Source organism: Mizuhopecten yessoensis, unplaced genomic scaffold (genome assembly GCF_002113885.1).
Source record: "Mizuhopecten yessoensis strain PY_sf001 unplaced genomic scaffold, ASM211388v2 scaffold716361, whole genome shotgun sequence".
Taxonomy (NCBI): domain Eukaryota; kingdom Metazoa; phylum Mollusca; class Bivalvia; order Pectinida; family Pectinidae; genus Mizuhopecten; species Mizuhopecten yessoensis.
In genome coordinates this window covers 1,130,044-1,151,561 of record NW_018480078.1, presented here as the reverse complement: position 1 = coordinate 1,151,561, position 21,518 = coordinate 1,130,044, and the positions used below count along the sequence as shown (strand labels likewise).

The 21,518-nt window shown below is 35.7% G+C and overlaps 1 protein-coding gene across 4 annotated transcripts in view; it reads right to left on the bottom strand.

Moving 5' to 3' along the window:
• Nucleotides 1–21,518, bottom strand: part of LOC110443856 — an 86,789-nt gene that overhangs the window by 49,040 nt on the left and 16,231 nt on the right. For all 4 annotated transcript variants that reach the window (XM_021488287.1, XM_021488286.1, XM_021488285.1 and 1 more), the window contains exons 16-24: nt 21,191–21,381; nt 20,065–20,184; nt 19,362–19,518; nt 18,793–18,912; nt 18,257–18,367; nt 7,526–7,664; nt 6,944–7,073; nt 2,873–3,047; nt 1,821–2,011 (exon numbers count right to left, since the gene is read on the bottom strand). In XM_021488287.1, the coding sequence (XP_021343962.1) occupies nt 1,821–2,011; nt 2,873–3,047; nt 6,944–7,073; nt 7,526–7,664; nt 18,257–18,367; nt 18,793–18,912; nt 19,362–19,518; nt 20,065–20,184; nt 21,191–21,381 (1,334 nt within the window). The remainder of the gene's footprint in view (nt 1–1,820; nt 2,012–2,872; nt 3,048–6,943; nt 7,074–7,525; nt 7,665–18,256; nt 18,368–18,792; nt 18,913–19,361; nt 19,519–20,064; nt 20,185–21,190; nt 21,382–21,518) is intronic.

Genomic DNA, 21,518 nt, shown 5'->3' with positions numbered 1-21,518 from the left:
TATTTCTAACTTTAAACACAGCATGAATTATTATATATACCGTCATAACAGTAAATTCAGAATCTATTGAATGTCCATTATTATTGTTATCGTCATATAAGTGATTCCAATTTGAATTCCAGTGACCACTGGCTAGGTATTTCAGTGGAAATACCACTGGATTCCACTGGGCAATTTGGCCACAAATTGTAGGTCAAATTGCTTGTTGAATCCAGTGGTATTTCCTCTGGTATCCAAGTGGAATTCCATTGTTTATTTTCATATGGTATTAGACTTTCATGAACTTTCATGAAAGTTCATGAAATGTGGTAATTTTGTATGTTCATGAATGTTCATGAATATTTCAAGCATTTTCAATTCATGAACTTAAAATGGGACGTTTTCTTCATGAACATTCATGAACATTCATGAATTGTTGCCATTTTTCATGAATGTTCATGAATTCATATATTCATGAATATTCATGATTTTATATTCATGAAAGTTCATGATTTTACATTCATGAATATTCATGAATTTATATTCATGATTTTCACATGCTTTCATGATTCATGAATTTTCATGAATATATTTTGCTCAAGATTATTCATGAAGTTTTAAGTTCATGAATTTCATGAAAATATTCATGAACAAATCAAGAACATTCATGAATATTATTCATGAATATTTCATGAACTGTTCATGAATTTTCATGAATTATTCATAATCATTTCGCAGGGGTTGTTCTTACCTCCATTTATTACTGAAACATTCATTCCATCCGTGTGAAGGCATCTACTTAGATCCAAAATCAAATGAAACATTTCACATGTGTCGTATGCATTTACACAAAACTCTTCACAAATCACCGATTTTGTCTATAAGCACAGATTGGTATGCATACTGACATGGAAATGTAAGAACTTGGTCAATATTAATCCAAATGTGTCTTATAAACTTTGGTAACAGGACGTTTACGAACAATCCAAATATTCCGCCTCGTCAACATACAGATCGAGCGCTCGCCAGTATGTAAATGTAGACAGTATAGACACGACATTAAAACTAACATTCCTTGTGAATTTTAATGTTGTGTCTATACTGGTGATAAGAACATGAAATTTGGTTTAAACTCTCGACCTATCTGTCTCGAGTTCAAACCCAAATTTCATGTTCTAATCGCCAGGATAGCCACTCAAAAAACGTACTATCCTCTAACTAGAGCATCAATGACTACATCAAACACATTCCTAGATATAGAGATTGTGTAAAATAATAAATAGTCAAATGCTATAAGGTCAGAAAGAAAGTGATTTTTTTAATATTGTCAATTTTACATAACTTTAATTCTTTTTGAGCAGAAAATCCTTTCAAAATCCTTTTCAAAAGCGTTTAATAAATACTTATTTTAAAAAAAATTGAACAAATGTGTTCATTAATCAATTTGAAACCTTTAAAAACTGTATTTTAACAAATTTTTATGATGATGTATAAAAAAAGCAGAAATAAATATTGAATTTAATTGCAAATTTCTCATTGAAATAATTGATTAGAAACATTTTTGGAATTTTATTTCATTTTGGGTGGCAAATATAAACAATTATCATATCTTCTTCTTTTGTCATTTTAGAGCTTACTTCAAGACAAAAATATTGTTTCTACAATTTGTTATAGAATTTCAAACCTAAATCTGAGGTTAACTAACAATATCCCCACTTAACACCCATACCCTAATGTTGCCACATGCAATGCCTTGATTTCTCTCTTTCCATTTAATTTCATGACACTATGTTGATACAAAGGACAATGTCCATTCCAACGAGCAGGGTGCAAATACTCACCATATCAGCCATTTGCTGGAAGAATTCCTCTGATTCCCCATTCTGACGAGACAGAAGGTCGGAAAACAGTGCCTGATTGATGACCTCATCACTTGCCTCCTCCTTCTGGTCACCTGTTAGTCGCTCACGACAAAGCTCTCGTTTGACCACCAAAGCTTCCATAAACAAACGCCAGTGCTCCTTCTGTTGATCTGTCAACACAATTCTTGACCATGAACTTATAAATCTATATAATTCATTGGCCATGACTTAAAACATAAAAGCTTTTTACTCATTGCCTATGCCCGCTTGTGACATTAAAACTCTCGTCTTTGGCATATGAAATCTCTTTGTAGTCTAGACTCTTGTCACCAAATCTGGATACTTTGTTTTCTACATACTTACCCATTTATTATGGAAAACGATTTTCAAAACATAATTTGTAACTTATCTGAATACTTTTTGTGAAAACCAGGCTCTCTAGACTTAAGCTGTTGAAGACATTATGTTGTTCCCTTGTATTATCTAATTAGTGAAATGTGATTGCAAAGCACGCCAAGGTACATCATCAAATAATGATACATCCTAATATGAAATTTCTTCAAAAAATTAAATTCAGCCGATCAGAACTGATGATGTTTCTTAGGTGTGATAAAGAATTACAGTACAGGAGTTTTAGCTTTGGCTTTTGTGTGCGACCTTGACCTTAAGTTATGGATACGAGAGATGAACACATGGGTCAATTATGACATATACATCAAAATATCAGCCATGCAAATGCTATGGCCAATACAGCCATTACACTTATTTGAACTTTGACTGCTTACTGTGACCTTGACTTTGAAAGTATAATCCTATGAGTATCATGCCATAAACCATTCTCCCCTACTAGACCCATATGGTGTGGACAATATTAAGAAATGAACAAACATATAAGCATGGCACAATCATACTCTTTCCCACTCTACTTTTTACATAAATAAAGTCAAAGAAATCAACCTCATGACAACTTGGCGTCAATCTTTGAGACTCTGCTCTTCAATACCTTTGAGACTCTGCTCTACGATACCTACCTAGTGGTGTAGCTTCCCTCTTGGCTAACAGCTGAGCCAGTCTTTCCTTCCTTTGCTGCTGCGATAAGACAATCACTTCATCAAGAATTTCTTGGTTAGCGTTCTCCATTAGCAGACGGTGAAAGAGACCATGTTCATCTCTATGTTTCCTTTCCAGCATCTGTATCATGTTGTCCTAGTGACAAAAGGAATTTTTAATTTATGATACATGTCTGTTACAAAAAGTGGATGAATATATGTAGAATGCTTAAGAGCAGTGTCAAAGTGTAGTTTCAGAAACAAGATATCCCAGAGGGATCTTGGCGCCCACCTTTGTACCATCTTCATTAGTTCTTTGTCAGTTCGATCTTTTCTCTTTCCTCTAATCTGTTTGATCGCGTCATGTTAACAGTAAATGCACCTTGAGGTAACTTTTTATCTAAACTTAATACTGATGTGTATGAAAGCCAACCTTCAAAGTGAGTTTGTCATTTCACATATTTACTAGTACAGTACTTAATGTGAAAGAAATAGAATCGATCATTGCAATATGAGAAAGATCTGTTTAGTTCTTCTTTTAATCCATTTTGTTTTTATGATCAGTCTCAAAATATAACATACACAACGAGGGATCAAGGGGAACCTACATTTAAAATTTGAGAAAGATCCCTCCCGTACTTCCCGAGAAATAGCGATAACAAACTTTCACTATCAAAATCCAAGATGGCTGCCTGTCGGCCATGTTGTTTATCCGATCAGTCTCAAAAGTTGCCCTGCACAGCTAAGGACCAAGGGGAACCTACATATAAAATTTGAGAAAGATCCCTCTGGTACTTCTTGAAAAATAGCGATAACAAACTTTCACTATCAAAATCCAAGATGGCTGCCTGTCGGCCATGTTATTTATCCGATCAGTCTTAAAAGTTGCCCTGCACAGCTAAGTACTAAGGGGAACCTGTCGGCCAAGTTTGTTTATCTGATCAGTCTCAAAAAATGCCTGCACAGCTTTGGACCAAGGGGAACCTACATATAAAATTTGAGAAAGATCCCTCTGGTTCCTCTTGAGAAATAGCGATAACAAACTTTCACTATCAAAATCCAAGATGGCTGCCTGTCGGCCATGTTGTTTATCCGATCAGTCTCAAAAGTTGCCCTGCACAGCTAAGGACCAAGGGGAACCTACATATAAAATTTGAGAAAGATCCCTCTGGTACTTCTTGAGAAATAGCGATAACAAACTTTCACTATCAAAATCCAAGATGGCTGCCTGTCGGCCATGTTGTTTATCAGATCAGTCCCTGCACATATAATAACCAAGGGGAACCTACATATAAAATTTTAAAAAAATCCCTCAAGTAGTTCCCGAGAAATAGCGATAACAAACTTTCACTATCAAAATCCAAGATGGCTGCCTGTCGGCCATGTTATTTATCCGATCAGTCTTAAAAGTTGCCCTGCACAGCTAAGTACTAAGGGGAACCTGTCGGCCAAGTTTGTTTATCTGATCAGTCTCAAAAAATGCCTGCACAGCTTTGGACCAAGGGGACCCTACATATAAAATTTGAGAAAGATCCCTCTGGTTCCTCTTGAGAAATAGCGATAACAAACTTTCAAAATCCAAGATGGCTGCCTGTTGGCCATGTTGTTTATCCGATCAGTCTCAAAAGTTGCCCTGCACAGCTAAGGACCAAGGGGAACCTACATATAAAATTTGAGAAAGATCCCTCTGGTTCCTCTTTGAGAATTGGCAAAAACAAACTTTCACTATCAAAATCCAAGATGGCTGCCTGTGGGCCATGATGTTTATCCGATCAGTCTCAAAAGTTGCCCTGCACAGCTGAAGATCAAGGGGAACCTATATATAAAATTTGAGAAAGATCCCTCTGGTACTTCTTGAGAAATAGTGATAACAAACTTTCACTACAAAATCCAAGATGGCTGCCTGTCGGCCATGTTGTTTATCCGATCAGTCTCAAAAAATGCCTGCACAGCTTTGGACCAAGGGGAACCTACATATAAAATTTGTGAAAGATCCCTCTGGTACTTCTTGAGAAATACTTATAACAAGAATTGTTTAAGGATGGAGGACGGACGACGGACGCAGGGTGATTTGAATAGCCCACCATCAGATGATGGTGGGCTAAAAAGTTGTAAACAACCGATTTTGTTATGAAATGAATATTTTTTACCAGCAAATTCTAGTCTAAACTCAACATTCTGCATATAGTTGCTTACAGTTTGATCACAATATCTGTTGTATTTGACCTTGGACACAAAAGCTGTTGTATTTGACCTTGAATGCAAAAGTTGTTGTATTTAACCTTGGGCACTATAGCTGTTGTATTTGACTTCCGACACTATAGCCGTTGTATTTGACGTTGGACACAATAGCTGTTGTAGTTGACTTTGTTGCAAAAGCTGTTGTATTTGACCTTGGACACTATATATGTTGTAGTTGACCTTGAACACTAAAGCTGATGTATTTGACTTTGTCACAAAAGTTGTTGTATTTGACGGACACTATAGCTGTTGTATTTGACCTTGGACACAATAGCTGTTGTACTTGACCTTGAATGCAAAAGTTATTGTATTTGACCTTGGACACAATGGTAGTTGTATCTGACTTTGTCGCAAAAGCTGTTGTATTTGACCTTGGACACTATAGCTGTTGTTTTTGACCTTGGACACAATAGCTGTTGTATTTTAACTTGAATGCAAAAGCTGTTGTATTTGACCTTGGACACAATAGCTGCTGTATTTGACTTTGTCGCAAAAGCTGTTGTATTTGACCTTGGACACTATAGATGTTGTATTTGACTTTGGACACTAAAGCTGTTGTATTTGACTTTGTTGCAAAAGTTGTTGTATTTGATCTTGGACACTATAGCGGTTGTATTTGACCTTGGACACTAAAGCTGTTGTATTTGACCTTTGAAACTTTGACCTTGGACACTAAAGCTGTTGTATTTAACCTTGAACACTATAGTATGAACTCTGGAGAGTACATAAAGCTTACAGATTTGACCTCTATAACCAACGATCAATCACCTGCAGTTGTTGTGAGTGTAACGTACAATTCTAATCCTAACACACGTTTATGGGTACAAGCTACAACGGCAAGTGATGTTATGTCCCCTGAGACTGGTACATGTTATTCTACATTTGACCTTGGACACAACACCTGTTGTAGTTGACTTTGTCGCAAAAGCTGTTGTATTTGACCTTGGACACTATATATGTTGTAGTTGACCTTGAACACTAAAGCTGATGTATTTGACTTTGTCGAAAAAGTTGTTGTATTTGACCTTGGACACTATAGCTGTTGTATTTGACCTTGGACACAATAGCTGTTGTACTTGACCTTGAATGCAAAAGTTGTTGTATTTGACCTTGGACACAATGGTAGTTGTATCTGACTTTGTCGCAAAAGCTGTTGTATTTGACCTTGGACACTATAGCTGTTGTTTTTGACCTTGGACACAATAGCTGTTGTATTTGACCTTGAATGCAAAAGCTGTTGTATTTGACCTTGGACACAATAGCTGCTGTATTTGACTTTGTCGCAAAAGCTGTTGTATTTGACCTTGGACACTATAGATGTTGTATTTGACTTTGGACACTAAAGCTGTTGTATTTGACTTTGTTGCAAAAGTTGTTGTATTTGATCTTGGACACTATAGCGGTTGTATTTGACCTTGGACACTAAAGCTGTTGTATTTGACCTTTGAAACTTTGACCTTGGACACTAAAGCTGTTGTATTTGACCTTGAACACTATATCTTTAGTATTCGACCTTGTGTTGTATTTGACCTTGAACACTAAAGCTGTTGTACTTGACCTTGGACACTATTTTTTGTATTTGACCTTGGACACTTAAGCTGTTGTATTTGACCTTGAACACTTAAGCTGTTTTATTTGACCTTGGAACCAATTGCTGTTTTGATTGACCTTGGATACAATAGCTGATTTATTTGACCTTGAAAACAAAAGCTGTCATATTTGACCTTGGACACAATAGCTGTTTTATTTGACCTTGAAAACAAAAGCTGTCGTATTTGACCTTGGACACAAAAGCTGTTGTATTTGACCTACCATTTGTGACACCTTTTTATTGCTTTTGTTGATTTCATCTTTTTGCTCTGGTGGTTTCTTCTGACCCAAAGACAAAACCTTCATCTGGTGATTGGCTAGTCTACTGTAGCGGTCCCTATCTCCAGACAACCTAGAACATACATAGTTCAACAGGAAAATATAACAATTATCATACAAAAATGTAAAATGTGATTATCTGTATGTTACTTCTAAATAGCAATCTAAACTAAAAACTGCAATTATATATAAATATGTAAAAAATCCCCATAAAACCTATATTTTATCTCCCTTTAATAACCTTTTGAAATTTCCTTTTAGAAAGAACATGAGATATATGGATATTTGACTCTGAGTAGGAAAATATATGCCTTTTGAGATTCTGTTTACTATTATTTATTTACTGTTAACTGGAAAATTTTCGCTTCACATTAAGTTTTGCCTTTTTCACCCTCCGGAATAATGGCGAATTTATCATGACAGCAAATGTTGAAAGGCTAATATTTTAATATGTGAAAGTTTCCTAGTACGGTATACAGTAATGGTATCTATACAAACTGTGAAAGTCTCTGCAATCTCCCTTACCATGGTTTCCCATGAGGGTTCTGTCTCTCTGCCAGGCCTACCAAGATGGCAGCAAAAGAGAAGCTGTTGTCACGGCAACCGAGCAGGTATTCTCTTTGAAGTCTCACTATATGTAGTTCCTGATCCCTCTCCTCCATACCTATAAAAACAATAGGACAACAACTTCAACCATTTATATGATTGTTCTTATTAATCTATAAGCTTACAGAATGTCTGTCCCACAGCAGGTAAATCACTTGAGACTTCTACTGTAGTTACGGTAGCCTCTCATTAATTTTGTTTTGAATATAATATTAATGTAGTTCAACTGGGCCAGAGTACTACAGTTGACATTATATAAGTAGTTTCCTATTAGAAATGTGCAAAATTGATTCACAGACTATCCTACATTAGATATTTTCTTACCATACTCTATGAAAATAGATGCTGATTTTTTGTTGTTGACTTTTCGCAAAAGAAAATATATTTAAAAAAAATCAACATATAGAATAATACGGGTATACTGTATATAAATTCTGTTCTATAGAGAGATTGGCCCTAAATGACTTACATTGTCGATGGGCCGTTAAACAATACAAATGAAACTACAGAGAGAAAATGAAGAATTAATTCATCCATTTTACTAACACTGGATTACAGATATTTTTGCATAATAGATGTTGTGTTGTATTTTTAAAATTGTGCCTTAATTTTGTGCCTAATCAATAAAGTAAAATATCATTAAAAAAATATTTCATCAGCCTTTTTTATTTTGAAAACATTTTTTATCTTAACATCTTATACTATTTGTTAAGCAATTAAACGTTTTACAGGTTTAAACAGATTAGCAACTACATGTAGTTACTGCCACAGAAGCAGATGTCATCAGATATAAACTAGAGAGACTGTGAGCAAGATCACAAGATATAACTCCCCACTTGTGCTTTTAATGTGTTTGGAGCAGAAATTAAAGTTTCAAGGGCCTAACTCCAGGAAAAAAATTGTCCCATCAATAAATTTCTTTCTTCGTGCACATTTTTTTTTACCTCATTTAACAATACTGAAATCTGAAATTTTTAAAAACACCTTTTCAGGTGTACTAATGCAAGTTCTAATGTCAGTTTATAAGGTTATTTATTTGATGATAACTGTGTTATATCCAAGAAATCTAAAAGTTAAATATTACTACTCTGGCTATAATGACCTTTGCAAGAAATTACATGTATTTGAAATATTTTACACATTTGACCCCTGTGACCAAGAAAGTAGACAAGGTCATTTGTTTGGACAAATTTGACAGTCATTTAAAACAAGCTACATGTAAAAGTCGAGAGAGCTATCAACTATATGCCAGTACCGGACCACTAACATACTTATACATAGTCTTTCTCATCATGTTATGCCAGGCCTGTAACTTTGAACATTAGTCAAGGTCATTGATTTGAACAACTTAGGGAGCCTTTAACCTTAGCATGGAACAGACCAAATATCATAATGCTATAGTACTCTTGTTATTCAGAAGATGTCAGAATATTTTGATACATTTGACACATAGGAGGACCTTATTTGTAAGTGAGTCAAAGTCATTCAACTAAATAAGCTTGATAGCTTTTTACCCTATAGTAAGCTACAGGACACATATCATGAACCAACGGTTCTTAATAATTCATATGAACTTTAATTCAAAAATTTAACAACTTAATAGCTGCTTATGATATTGTAAATATCATCACCCTATATACCTCTTAGTTTGCCCAGAAGAAATCATCTTTTAGACATGAGATCCTAGGAGAATCTTGGCACCCACTATGAAAGGAACTTTGTCAGATATACAAAAGATAATCTTGTACCTTTTTTGCTCTTCATTTCCCTTAGAGGTATCATTACCCAGTCCCATGTTGGAAATCCTAGACAGGAATCTTGCACACTAACTTAAACCTCGTAAAGTCATATGTTATTTGCCACTATGACAAATGTTATTGTATAGGAATTGCTTAACTGTGCAAAAACCTAAAAACTTGTAATTGAAAATTCAATCAGACTTTCTTAAGGCTGGATGGAAAAATGGTGATTTGAACAGCCGACCATCTGATGATGGTGGGCTAAAATGCAATATGACAGACAAAAGATGCTGCATCATTGCACATGCTCACAGGAATTTTATTCCAGGTGGGCAATTTAAAAAGCAGACCTTATGCTTGGAGCCTTGTTAGCTTATGACAGGATTAATAGTAAAGTAAAAATCTAAATCAACGATGTCATTTTCAGAACGGCAAAATTAATCCTTTGTTTATGAGAAAATGTGTTCAAAATTTGACATACTGGTAACTAATTAGGGATGGTGTTGTTGTTGTTTCTTTTTTTGGATGGGTTTGGGGATGTAAAATCTGAAAGACTTACTGAGAACAGAGCAAAATGGGCCCATGTTTATTGCCTGTATTTGGAAGGAATGCTTAAGTAGTACCTCAGGCACAAGGAACACAAGCTGATATTGAATTTTCACTTTGAATTTAATTTAGTTAAAAGTGGTTAAATTAAGTGAGAAAAATTGTAGTCAAGTTATTGCAGTAGATATGCTTTTATTGGACTAAAGCCAAAATATAGAGAGAAATTTAAAGATTTGACAGATACATGTGTATAACAGTTGAATAGGTAAAAGGAGAGGTGTTTAAATACATGTTTTTCTGAAGTTCAGTTAGGCAGTATCTTTGTAGTGTCCTATAACAAGGAGAAGGAGTCAAAAGCGGGCACCATCTATCATTGAAGGAAATAATTCTTTTATGGAAAATTGAAACAGAAATGATCAATGAAACCTGAAGAATAATTCATGTGAAGCAATTCATAGGAACAGAGATACAGGATAGCAAAATCGATCTAAATCATCAAGAAGAATCTTATGTTTCATAATGGTATCTAAGTGTAAGTGTGTCATATTCATTGTCGGTCTCCTCGCCAACACCTTTGACCTCATCTGTGATTGGCTGTTATACTTTGACATCAGTGGATTACAAGAAGGACTTGTCTTTGGTCCATTCAAAGATGCAGTATCGACATCCCTCCTTGTCTTTTCAGGCATTGGAAGTTTGATTTACATCATAGACCTGGCTTTGAATATTGTAGATGTAGCAAAGGAGGATTATCTCCCCTTGTGGTTGCTTGACACTGTGAATTTGACCTCTATATGGATGGAGAATGTACCTCAGATTATTGTGAATGTGTATATTGCAGGATGTCGTGAGAATTCTGTTAGTATTCTCCAACTGGCCAAGGCTTTAGCAGCCATAGTGAAAGTTCTCACCATTATAGGATTGGCCATTGCTAACCAATCTTACAACAAGGCAAAAGGAAAAGTCTACGGAAAGGCATATTTACTGAAAATTCCCATTGGAATAGGGCTTTCTGTTGTACTGGTTGGTTCTCTACTTATACTTGGTTTGACTCATTTTTTCCTTGACTCAAGAAATGTTGTACAGTTCTCCAGTCCAAGAAGTTTCAATGGTTTGGAATATGACACAGAAAAATACTTCAATGGTGCAGGGGTTTATTTGAACTTTGACCCTAGTGAACCAGTGAGTATGAACTCTGGAGAGTACATAAAGCTTACAGATTTGACCTCTATAACCAACGATCAATCACCTGCAGTTGTTGTGAGTGTAACGTACAATTCTAATCCTAACACACGTTTATGGGTACAAGCTACAACGGCAAGTGATGTTATGTCCCCTGAGACTGGTACATGTTATTCTACAGCAGCAAATCCCTTCTCAATAGTGACCAGCTGTACCGCAGACTTGCCCCTAATCCCTTCCATCACCTCTGTTGTTTTCAAATTCATGTACCAGGCTCCTAGCAACCGAATGCCACTTGGGGATGTGTCGTACAGCTATAGGATCCTAACGTATACCCCCAGTGGTGACTGTGTCAACAGTACCTCATCACCTTCACTGTCCTTGAACTACTTCAAGGTCATTTCAGCTGCCAACACTGACCCTTTGGCGACCTTGTCAGCTACAACTGCTAAATTCTACAGCACTGGAAGTAAGCTACAGGATATATCAGAGGCCTGGAAGAGCGGGAAGTTTGGCTGTAAACCTACAGGAAGGGCCTCTCCTCGACTGGACACCTCCACCAGTGTACCCTGTTTAACATGGGGTACAGCTATTCCCTAAATCTGATGGTCAAATACATTGTGAAAAACTTACACCTCCAAAACACATGTTTTTCTGTGTAAGGACAAATTAAAATAAATACTGGACTGTTGATATTTTATTTAGCAATTTGATTTCACAAGACTTAGGAGATAATAAATTCTATCTTGGGTGTAGAGTTTGGTATCAGAACCTCGGCTGCACTTCAGAAAGCCTCGAGTTTGGTTATGACTTAAATTCTACACATTTGGGTAAAAATTCCTTCAACAGTCTTGATCTAACTAGATGAAGACAGCTCACATGTGCTTTTATTCTGAAAATGTCACCCCTTCGCCACAGGAATGCATCCTCTCTTGCTTGGTTTGGTTTATTTGTGTTTTACGTCCTATTAACAGCTATGGTCATTTTAGGAACGTACCAAGTTTTGATGTTGGAGGAAAGCCAGGGTACTCAGAGAAAATCTTGCGGCCATACCTGGCCCACTGCCCCATGAAGGCCTCAAACTTGTGACACAGTAGTTGGGGGCTAGTGATTGTAGATGGTCAGATGCTTAACCACTTGACCACACTATGGCCCCCTTCACGTTATTACCATATGGTAGTAGGATAATGTCATTTACATTGTCACACATTTTGTTAACCATAAACAATGGCAAAACCACATGGTGAACCTCAGAAATATCACCATCAGGTTGACATTTCTCTGTCTCTATCACACAGGGGTCATACATTCTACTGTAGTGTATTAAACTGTCAAATATGGAATGGATCTGTCAAAATGTCTTGACTTCCAATCATAACGACTTTGACCATAAAATCAAGGACCAAGGCCTGAACAGCCAATTGCAAGTAAATGGAATATTACAGAGGACCCTCTGTCTGAATGTCCAAGTGATAGTATCGCTTCACTTGTTTTATATATCGAATGAATGTAATGATCAATGTACAGAAACTAATATCGTTAAATGAAGCTACCCTACTTTAGCGATACATTAAAAGGTAAAGACGAATCCGATATCTTTTCTACTTGTCCTTCGGACCTTAATGTTTACTGTTTTGTTAGCTTAATGTGTCGTTTCATTTCATTTTGAATTGAAAACTTAAAAAATTGAAAGCATATTTTGATGTGTTATTAGGTTAAAAGTCATCATTTCAATATGTATACATACATTTTAAATTAAGATAATTCATTTTTTTGTCTTTATAACCAGAAAGAAATGTGTACATTAATTTGTCACTGAACTAATCAGGCTTAAAATACAACCAGGTCTTAATTAGTTTTAACATTAAAAAAAGATAAACCATACACATGAAATACTTCTAGGTTTTCAGTACACTCCATTTCACAATAAAATAAATAATGAAAATCAATATTACCTGGTAACTAATTTTTTCATATGAAAAGTAAACTTATACTGAGATACACAGACTTATTCTGACAATATACATAAAATATGCACCAGATTTACAATACCCCGATACTTTGGCATAATTATAATTGTTATTTTGTATTTCATTGCTCTGTTTTTTCTTTAATAAAATGATTTTGCGATAGATTTTTCTTGTGTTCCTTTTTTATGCTCAAATTGTTGAACTGTCATTGCCTTTACTACATTTGGTGGGAGGCTGTACCACATGTGTATAGGAACATTCTTTAATTGTAAATAAGGCTGTGACTCCTTTGTCCTATTTTCCTCAAATAATTTTATAAACTTCCAACATATCATCACATGATCTTCAAATTCTATAGGCTAATGTTGGAAGTCTTAAATTCTGCAAACGTTCCATGTAAGATAAATTTGAAAGTCCTGGTACTTGTTTTGTTGCTTGAGGTCGGACATTTTCTATTGCTATTACACGCTTTCCTAAAACGGGGACACCAAACTTAATTTGCATACTTTATACAAGGTCTTACTTATGCTGTATACACCAGTTAAAATCATGGATATACATGAATTCCATTGTTCCCCACAATATGCTCATAACAGAATTTGCTTTATTAATCTTTTTCATATTATATGCTTATCAAAATGTTAGCTTATCATCATCTATGGTGACGACTCCAATATCCACAAATTGTAATAGTGTGAAACAATCCTCCAGGGTGTGTTAGAATCTATCAATGTTTGTGTTTCCCCACATGCATCATTTTACATTTGTGGAAGTGAAGCTTGAGGTTTCTGACAATTTTTTTATGAAAATATATCCTGCTGTAGAACTACGCAATCTTGTTAATTATTTATTGCTGTGAAACCTTTTGTGTCATCACCAAAAAGGTAAGTACCCATTCCTGGGCTTGTTACAGTTGGCATATCATTTATGTATAATACTAAAAGAAGTGGACCTAGCACTGATCCCTGTCGAATACCGCTTATTACTAGATTCCAGTGAGACTGTTTTTCTGTTCACAACGTCTCTTTGTTTCCAACCAAATAAGATAGCTTTTTTCCAAGAGGCAAATTGTCAAGCAATACCATATTTCGTGAGTTTATACACCAACTGGAGATGGGGAACTTTATCAAAAGCTTTCATGAAATCCACCTTCATCTAAAATATCTGTTCATTTACCCCTGACTTTGATCAACTGAAATACCATGGAATTGACATCTATAAATCAAAATTAAGCTTTGCTGAAGAGATTATTTTCTCAAATGACTGATCAATTCATTCCTGAGTATTCATTCTAATATTTTACACCCAATGCTAGTCAGACTAACTGGTTGATTGTTTGAAACCTCCTTCTGGTCACCTTTCTTGAATATTGTCGATACATTTGCACATTCACATTCTTATTTTGGCCAAAACTACCTCCTCTTTCCTATTGTTTCTATGATAATGACACAGTATATACTTAATAAGGGCTGGCTATTCCTAAGTTTAGTGTTTGTACTCTCTCCGTCAAGCACTTTGGAAAGATTTCTTATAAACTAACAAAAGTTTTTTTTAGGTATCAAGTAAACATAAAATTCAAGAAAAAATCACAAAGAGATAAATCAGGTTGTATAGGCAGGAATTCAATGAATACAGGGTGTTGCTAAAACAAGTTTGACTGTCAGTATCCAAAGCAATACTTAATCACCATTTGCAAATTAGAGAAACACATGAAAACTGACACAAAAAAATGTTAATGCACCAACTGATGGCTGCGTTACATGGCCTTAATGTATAACCTGGTACATTCCTATTTGATTGCCCTTAGGTAATTAAGGATGAAATATCATTTACCCAAGGTCTGAAATAAAATACTACAGGTACGCAGTTTTCATCAGTAGTGAAAAAAAATTAATCATGCTTAGTCACAGTTCAGAGAGAACTGTTGGGGCAGTAAGTGATTTAGCGTGTTCAATGTTCTATATTACACACAGCCTTGATATCCAACAGGGCATCAACTGTGTCTATATAGCTCACCACATCTTATTAACACTTCTCTATATTTAATGTTAAGGATCCATGTACAAATGTACCTTTGGCAAAAGCTGTAACTAAATATTGTGAACTGTTTTTTTCTGGAATCACTATAGCTTTGATAAATAATTTCTGAAAAGAAAACCACACCTTGCAGGACTTTTGTGCAAAGTGATTAAGATTCTTTATATCTTATAAATTTATATAAGATACATAAAATATAACTAACCACAGTGTTATGAGTGTAAAATTCAGCAGGGCTATAGGGGGATTTGAACTCTGGACTTCAGATTGTTATACTATCGCTGTAATAGAGCTACCTGGCCCAACTGTGCTACAGCTTTATCCAAACAGAAGTTAAGGGGAGGTTACTGTATATAGGCGAGAGGCCCAATGGGCCTGCATCGCTCACCTGGTATTAATCTCACACTTGTAATCTTAAGAGTGGACTAAAATACAGCTACAGGCAGAATATCAGTGTTTGATTCATAAGAACCTATTAAAAGATGTTAACATATGACGCCTGTGTGCTTGAATGTCGAACAAGGACATCAGGTTGAAAGTGGATCAAGGTCATTCATTTGAACAAACTTGGTAGTCCTTTATCCAAGCATGCTACAGGCCTAATTTCAGTACCCTGGACCTTTTGGTTATTGAGAAGATGTTTGAAGATTTTAAGACATTTGACCCCTGTGACCTTGAAAATTGGTCAAGGTCATTCATTTTAACAAACTTGGTAGTCCTTCATCTGAAAAAGGCTACAGACACATATATCAGTACCCTGGGCCTTCAAATTATCGAGAAGAAGTCGTTTCCAGATTTTAAGACATTTGACCCCTTTGACCTTGAAAGTGTGTCAAGGTCATTCATTTGAACAAACTTGGTAGTCCTTAATCTCAGCATGCTACAGGTCAAATATCAGTACCCTGGACCTTTTGGTTATTGAAAAGAAGCTGTTTGAAGATTTTAAGACATTTGACCCCTGTGACCTTGAATATGGGTGAAAGTCATTCATTTGAACAAAATTGGTAGCCCTTCACCCTAGCATGCTACTGAACAAATATCATCTCCCTGGGCAGTTTGGTTATTGAAAAGAATCTGTTTGAAGATTTTAACATATTTGGCCCCTGTGACCTTGAATATCGGCGAAGGTCATTTATTTGAACAAACTTGGTAGTGCTTAATCTCAGCATGCTACAGGTCAAATATCAGTCCCCTGGACCTTTTGGTTATTGCAAAGAAGCTGTTTGACGATTTTAAGACATTTGCCCCCTTTGACCTTGAAAGTGTGTCAAGGGCATTCATTTGAACAAAATTGGTAGCCCTTCACCCAAGGATGCAACTGGCCAAATATCATCACCCTGGGCATTTCGGTTATTGAGAAGTTGTTTAAAGGTTTTTTAAGACAGTTGACCCCTGTGACCTTGAATATAATTGAAGGTCATTCATTTGAACAAACTTGGTAGCCCTTCACCCAAGGATGCTACTGGCCAAATATCATCTCCCTGGGCAGTTTGGTTATAGAGAAGAAGATGTTTAAAGTTTTTAACATATTTGACCCCTGTGACCTTGAAAATGGGTGAAGGTCATTAACTTTAACAAACTTTGTAGCCCTTCAACTCAGTTTGCTTCTGGCAAAATATCGACACCCTAGGCTATTCGGTTATTAAGTTGAAGTCGTTTAAAATAAAATATTGACGTCGGACGCCGCGCCACGGCATAAGCTCACTTGGCACTTCGTGCAAGGTGAGCTAAAAAAACACAGTACAGTGGGACAAGGATTCTTAAACATCATCATATGAGCCACATATACCTGGTACGTATGACCATATGAGCCACATATACCTGGTACGTATGACCAAATGAGCCACATATACCTGGTACGTATGGCCATATGAGCTACATATACCTGGTCACGGCTGCTGTAAGGCTCATATGGTCATACGTACCAGGGATATGTAGCTCATATGGTCATACGTACCATGTATATGTAGCTCACACGGTCATACGTACCAGGTATATGTCGCTCATATGGTCATACGTACCAGTTATATGTGGCTCATATGGTCATACGGACCAGATATATGTAGCTCATATGGTCATACGTAGCAGGTATATGTAGCTCATATGGTCACACGTACCAGGTATATGTGGCTCATTTGGTCATACGTACCAGGTATATGGGGCTCATATGGTCATACGTACCAGCTATATGTAGCTCATATGGTCATACGTAGCAGGTATATGTGGCTCATATGGTGATACGTATCAGGTATATGTAGCTCATATGGTCATCCGTACCAGGTATATGTGGCTCATATTGTCATACGTACCAGGTATATGTAGCGCATATGGTCATACGTACCATGTATATGTAGCTCATATGGTCATACGTACGAGGTATATGTAGCTCATATGGTCATCCGTACCAGGTATATGTGGCTCATAGGGGCATACGTACCAGGTATATGGAGCTCATATGGTCATACGTACCATGTATATGTAGCTCACACGGTCATACGTACCAGGTATATGTGGATCATATGATGATGTTTAAGAATCCTTGTCCCACTGTACTGTGGGACAAGGATTCTTAAACATCATCATATGATCCACATATACCTGGTACGTATGACGATATGAGCTACATATACCTGGTACGTATAACCATATGAGCTACATATACCTGGTACGTATGACCATATGAGCCTTACAGCAGCCGTGACCATTGATAATATTGCCACCTTAAAGTAGCATCTCACTGAACTGTTATAAGCTGGACAGGCTGTGTGACACGCCATCTACTCACATTATCCTGACAATGAGCTTACATAATAACCATGTAATTATTTATACAGGGAGACTTGTAAGATTATGAGATACCTATGTTTATAGGGCGACATAAACAAACAGAAAAAGTAATGCATAGAGCACAGATTTTTTTTATCTCTGTGGCAATACTCAAAAATGTTTTTGATGAACTTTCCGATCCAGATGTAGCTTTTTGTTGTGGACTATAATCCCCAGGAAAAAAGTCGGGAAAATTTGATGCTTTCTTGCCATTTGTAATGTTTTCAAGTTCTGTGATTGCTACCAGCCTGGGGTCAGGCTAGAAAGATTGAACACCACTGATCTTAAATGATGTTTGCAAAGCGACTCTACTAACAACACAGATGTCGTAAATAGATTTTTTGACCTACCTTTCAATGCTTGCAACAAGTTGTTCTTCTCATCATCAAACCTTTGCCAAATGTCGATCAATGGGTTACATTTCTCTTCTCTAGAATCTTTCTCAACCACTAGGCCAACATCTAAAGAAAATCATTCAAAAGTTTCCTTTAGTCTCAAATGAGGAAATATTAAAAATTGCAGGTTATTATGTATTAAATATCAATGGGAATTTTACTTCAAGTATAAAGAAATTCAAGATAAAACATATAATCAATAGCATAAAGATAAGAACAAGATCAGAACGTAAAATGGAAGTACATATTATTTTTATATTTGTGCTCCAACCAATACCAAAACCTGAATACTAGTCTTTACTCTACAGTGCTTCCGGATATATAGCTTGGAAACAGGTGTCTATTAAATCTCGACCTTGTCCATTAAATTTTTCTACAGCGTTTTGACAGGATTTCGATATTGCTGTCCTGATGTTTCTTGCCTCATTGTCAACAGCCAGTTTAGAAGCAGACAAACAATCTAGTTACTAACATATAGTTATTATGATTACCTGGATCTTCAAGGCTACAAACAGCTACAGCAAACTCATTTCTCATCATCCCCATGAGTGCCAGGATTGTCTCCCTTGAGGAAATGTTACCTAGAGCTTCCCACAATCCAACAGTGTTACCTGTAAAAAGATTTCACATAGGAGTACTTCAATATTGATAACACAATGTCCTATACCTTTGATGACTCAATCAATATTTAGCTTCCTTTTATAGTTCTTAAAAGATTTGATTCAAATTGACACTAGTTTGTGAAGCAGGCGATTTTGATGATACATGCACAACTATAATCATCTACTGTATCTGTAACCTAAATGTACTTCTATTTGAAATATTTAAAAGAAAGTTCGGGTGGAATTAGTGTGAATGACCCTTTTCTGTTATTAAAATAACAGACTCATTGAAAGAAGTTGAATTATTTTTCTGCAAAGTACTGATACCTCAGCCCATCACGACTTGAAGTTTGCACAAACCAACATAACAGCAGAGAACAGGGGTAGGTACGTAGTTAAAATGAGGTAGGTACATGTAGGAAAAGTGGGAAAATCATTTTTTTGGTTTGATTTTTTACCTGTTGCCCTATAACTGTTGACTTCCTGTCTAAGTGTGACCTGCTTCTGTTGTTTTTCTCTGTCCGACATTTTGTCCCAGTTGGCCTTTCCGGACCTGTGGATCAGACAGTCCAGCAGGACACACTCTTGTAGCTGATTGTATTTAGCCTCCAGAGCCTAGCAAAGCAAAACAAATAGGTATTTTATTATTGTTTGTAAGTTCTAGTTCTTTAAAGCATCAATAACTAATAATTAATAAGAATTTCAGCTATCTAAACTAACAATGATAGCAAAATATGAAAATATGATTCAGATAGAATGAAATGAAATATATATGTTGTTATAATCAAAATATCACAATAAATATTAGTGAGACAATTATATTGGTAGACATAGAGGATATATTCTGAAAATGACATGACATCGGTTCCAGTATTTCTTTGATACACACATCTATAGACTTCAAAATTGTAAAGCACAAGTAAAAAGTATGAATACAAGCATCAGTCTACAATTATTTTTAATGCCAGAAATACATCACTTTATCTTCACTGTAAAACCTTTATTTAACAGGATAAATTTTTATAAATAAATGTTGCTTGTGAGGATAAATTCAGACCTTCTGTCTTTTAGAGACATATAAACTTAACTGATTTTAATATAAGTACTCTTTTGTGATTTGTACATGAATCACTATATTCTAATCACACAACCATTCCCTACCTTGACAAGCTCGTTTTCATGTGCCTTGCTCTGCGTCAAGATAACAAACACGTTTTCAAATGATTCCAGTCGTCTCTGTTTTTCTTCATTCTCATATCGCTTTTTCAAGTCATCTTCTTCCTATAAGATTGAAAGTAATGTTCTCAAATGAAAGACCTTTGTTACATCTATCCCTGAGCTGTTCTCATGAAAGTTAGGTCAAATATCCTTGCCCGGAGATTATGAAACAATCTTAAGTCTAAAATTATCTGAAGTTTTGACTTAACCATTCACAAATAAGAAAATGAAAAGTGACTTCATATATATATTTTCTAAGCAACAAATTAAGTGTAGGATTATTTCATGATCCCAGGGTCTGACCTAGTACTAATATTAATACCCGGCCTCCTCTGCCCTGAAATCTCTCGTCGCCAGAAAGCTACGTTATCGCATCTAGGCCCGACCATGCACATATTTGATAGAAAATAATTTTACTTCAAATATGAATTTAAAATACAAAGTTTTGCCATTATATGCATGTATTACAGAAGTTTTGTGAGTCTAGACAATTTGGGTACCTGAAGAATATTTCTGGATTAATGAATCAATTAGGCAAATATTTTCATTTTTGTTATTCATGAAATCAATGAATCTTTTGTTTTTTGCCAATACATTTTTCGTAGAACAGTTTGGCCATAGTTGTTCAAATAAAAAAACAAGTTCTTCTCTTCAATTTCTGTGACAAAGATTTTAGTAGGACTTTGGCAAAACCTTCTGGGTATCTGTGTGTTTACTGTTTATGTCTAAGGGCACAGGTAAATCACTACCTTATCTAGGTAAAAAGTCATTCTGCAATCATTTGTAAAAGTCACATGGACCTAGTACAGATTATATCACACTTCAAAAGTACAAAAAAGAAGCAGGAATCCATCTTTGATAAAGATTCAATTTTACTTAAAAGGTTATCCAACTAATTTTATGACTTTTATTCTTTATTCTGTAGTCCTTTTATTTTAGTTAATTTGTTAATTTTAATCTCAAAAAATATATCTACACACTGGACATCATCAGTGCTCAATGCTATCTTATCTAGATAAAACAACACAAAATACACACATCTGATATGTTGAATACATGTACTACTTACTAGCCTTCCAATCATGCCTAACAGTTTGGCCAGCTCCCGGTCCTGCTCCTCTTGAAGTTCTGTCAACAAGCTTACAGTGACCTCTTCCATGGATACTTGTTTCATTGACGACTGCTCCATGTCAGATTTTTTACACACTGCCTGTATGGCTACAGTTTCCTCCAGGACACAAATATGCTCCTCTTTGTCATCTGTTGTGTCAAAGTGTTAGATTTGTTATTAATTCAACCAATAAAAGAGTATTTTTGAATGGTATTGTTTTACGGTCCATCAAGAATTTGTGTTGTTTAAGACCAACCAAAGGAATAATATATGAATATGTATAGAC